Source organism: Hippocampus comes, unplaced genomic scaffold, assembly GCF_001891065.2.
Source record: "Hippocampus comes isolate QL1 unplaced genomic scaffold, H_comes_QL1_v1.1 scaffold204, whole genome shotgun sequence".
Taxonomy (NCBI): domain Eukaryota; kingdom Metazoa; phylum Chordata; class Actinopteri; order Syngnathiformes; family Syngnathidae; genus Hippocampus; species Hippocampus comes.
In genome coordinates this window covers 229,380-232,271 of record NW_017808052.1, presented here as the reverse complement: position 1 = coordinate 232,271, position 2,892 = coordinate 229,380, and the positions used below count along the sequence as shown (strand labels likewise).

The window sequence follows — 2,892 nt, the reverse complement described above, 5'->3', positions numbered from 1 at the left end:
CTTTATCGAGGCTGAGATGCTCTTGAGCAAGGCATGTTACGCCAGCTGCCTAAGGCAAGACTGATCACAGACGCAGGTGAAGGGCCAAAGAAGGCAATCCAAAGTCATCTCCGGGAATGAAACCTCCTTGCCATACTGCCATGAAGACAAAATGCCGGCGTGGAAATCGTACGCACGAGTGTAGCAGCTTTCGAAGTGTTTCATTATGCAACGGGCCGGTGAGCCAGCTGTTCCTGCCCAACACAGCCTCCCATGGCATGACATCTGAATACACAAAATAAGACATTCAGCCCCCCGTGCAGATTTGGATCAAATAAATCACGTGGCGCAACAATGTCAAACGCAACAACAAATTGGATAACCAACATTTGCCCAGCTTTGAATTTTAAGTTGTTGGTTGGACCTTTTTTTTTTTTTTTTTTTGCAATTTATGACCTGTAGTTGATGACAAGTGCAAACAGTTGCTCCGCTCCTAATAAAGTTTTACAGCTCGCTCTGTTACGTTCATGCTGTCACTTTTCTCGCGGTCCCTCCTGTTTGCTGAAGTAATTCCTATTCACACGGTTTCCAAGGTGCAGCAACTAAACACAACGTATGATGCTGGCTACCATGGAATGAGAACATACGCACACGTATTAATAGCATCACATTATGCACTTAGATGGGACACGGTCTCAGGTGAGACTTACTGTACATACTGTGTTGGATCTTATTTATAGACCCGTCACTGTTGATGGATGTTTGAACCTTGTCAGCTGGAGGAGCGGAGGAATCAAAAACGACACAACAGTTGTTTCTCAGCGCAACTCAACTGCATTTGGGGAGCGCTTGAAAACGACCACCGCTGAATCCAAAGTGCTGTGCATGGAGCCAAAACAATTCTTACGACAACAAACAGTAAAGTCATAACAAAGAGAGTAGAAAGCACAAAAACCGTCACAAAACAAATGACAGGATGTTCAAAAGAACTCCAAAATGTTTCGGGAGCCAGTGAAGGGATGCCAGAGTAGGAGTGATGCGCTCCCTCTTACGAGTACCAGTCAAGAGGCGAGTGGCAGCATTGCGGACCAACTGGAGACGCTTGATGGAGGATTAGCTGACTCCAAAGTCAAGTGCACTCCAGTTTGTGTGAGAACAGCCACAATATTAGGCACATTTTCACACCAAATGAATGTATTAGCATTTTGTTTCACTGATAGTGCTTATTAAGACACAGGTAAAAAAATTAAAATAGACTCTCTAAAGTATGCCTTTGTTTGAGGAAACATTATCATCCATCCGTTTTCTATAGGGCATATCCTCATTGGGATTGTGGGTGGAGCCTATCCCAGCTGACTTTGGGGCAGTGTATAGTCACAGGGCACCTATATGTCGTGCCCCTGACTCACGCGGCTCTTCTTGGTCGGAATTGTGCGGGTGGAGCATGGACGATGACAACAGAATTGAGCATGTCAACTTTATTTGCTGCTGTGTAAAAATACAACCTTCATATCTCAATATATTATATTGCACATGATTATAGCCTTTCTTTTGTAAAAACACACAAAATACAGCCACATAAATACAAAAATCTACAAAAAAATGATTTCGTCACAAACAGTGCTGGACTTTGACATAGACGTTACAAACACGTTTGCCTCGACACCGACACCAGTTATATTTTATCCTTTTCAGTAGAGGCAAACTTAAAAAAGTGCGATTCCATTTCTCACAAGCTTCCGCGGTGGCCCCTTTTTTGTTTTTGTGACTTTCCGAACCACCTTTCTTGACCACCGGACCGCTTTTCATTGAAACTCCAGTTGGGGGGGGGACAGGAATCCCACGTTTTCTTTCTTTTCAAGCTTTCAGAGTGCGAGGTCTTTCATGAGAGGACACGCCTTTGACCGTCAGCACGGCTTCCTTTCACGCCTTCTTCCCCAGCCGGGGCTCTTTTGGCGGCTTGCCGCTTGGCTTGGCTTCACTGACGAGATCCCTGAAGGCCGGTGAGCGCAGGAAGCGCGGGTAGCAGTCTTTGGCCATGAGCATGTAGATCTTGTGCTGCGCCTGGTCGAAGCAGCACGGTGACGGCGAGTGCATGTTGGCTTTGGTGATGTCGCGGGTTTCATGGTCAATGTTAATCTGCAAAAAGGGACCAAGAGACAAAAGGTCAAATTGCGTCCGCGAGTGATAGCTCACCAAAGATTTCAGAATGGTGTTTGGTCCAAGTGGCCCTGCTACAGCCCATCCTCCGGACTTGGGACCCTCCTGGTTCCTGATCTTAACCCAACAGTCTCAAACTTGGGTCCTAAACTGGACAGTGATTTGAAATAGGACCAACATACTGGTGCCATTGTCAAATCCAGTCAAGCCTCTCCTTTCTCAAGAGCACTTTGAAACTGTCTTTCATGCCCTTGTCACATTTCGGTTAAATGACTGGAACGCACTTGACTTTGGAGTCAGCTGATCCTCCATCAAGCATCTCCAGTTGGTCCAGAATGCTGCCGCTTGCCTCTTGACTGGTACTCGTAAGAGGGAGCACATCACTCCTGTTCTGGAATCCCTTCACTGGCTACATTTTAGAGTTCTTTTGAAGATCCTGTTATTTGTTTTCAAATCTTGAAATGACCTCGCGCCACCTGACCTCTCGGAGGTCCTTGGATGCCTCAGGTCTGCGGACATCTTTCAACCCGTCATTTTTTTTCTGTGGCTTTTCGACTCAGCATGAGACTTGATTTTGAGTTGGACTGTTTTTGTGCTTTCTACTCTATTTGTTATTCTCGGAGGTCCTTGGATGCCTCAGGTCTGCGGACATCTTTTAAATGCGTCATTTTTTTTTTCTGTGGCTTTTCCACTCAGCATGAGACGTCATTTTTAGTTGGACTGTTTTTGTGCTTTCTACTCTCTATGTTATTA

At 45.6% G+C, this 2,892-nt stretch overlaps 1 protein-coding gene across 2 annotated transcripts in view; it reads right to left on the bottom strand.

Annotated features, from left to right (window-relative positions):
* Window positions 1–1,440: 1,440 nt before the first annotated feature.
* rgs8 (regulator of G protein signaling 8) overlaps window positions 1,441–2,892 on the bottom strand; it is a 23,623-nt gene continuing 22,171 nt past the window's right edge. For both annotated transcript variants that reach the window (XM_019858097.1, XM_019858098.1), the window contains one exon: window positions 1,441–2,118. In XM_019858097.1, the coding sequence (XP_019713656.1) occupies window positions 1,903–2,118 (216 nt within the window). In that variant the 3' untranslated portion in view covers window positions 1,441–1,902. The remainder of the gene's footprint in view (window positions 2,119–2,892) is intronic.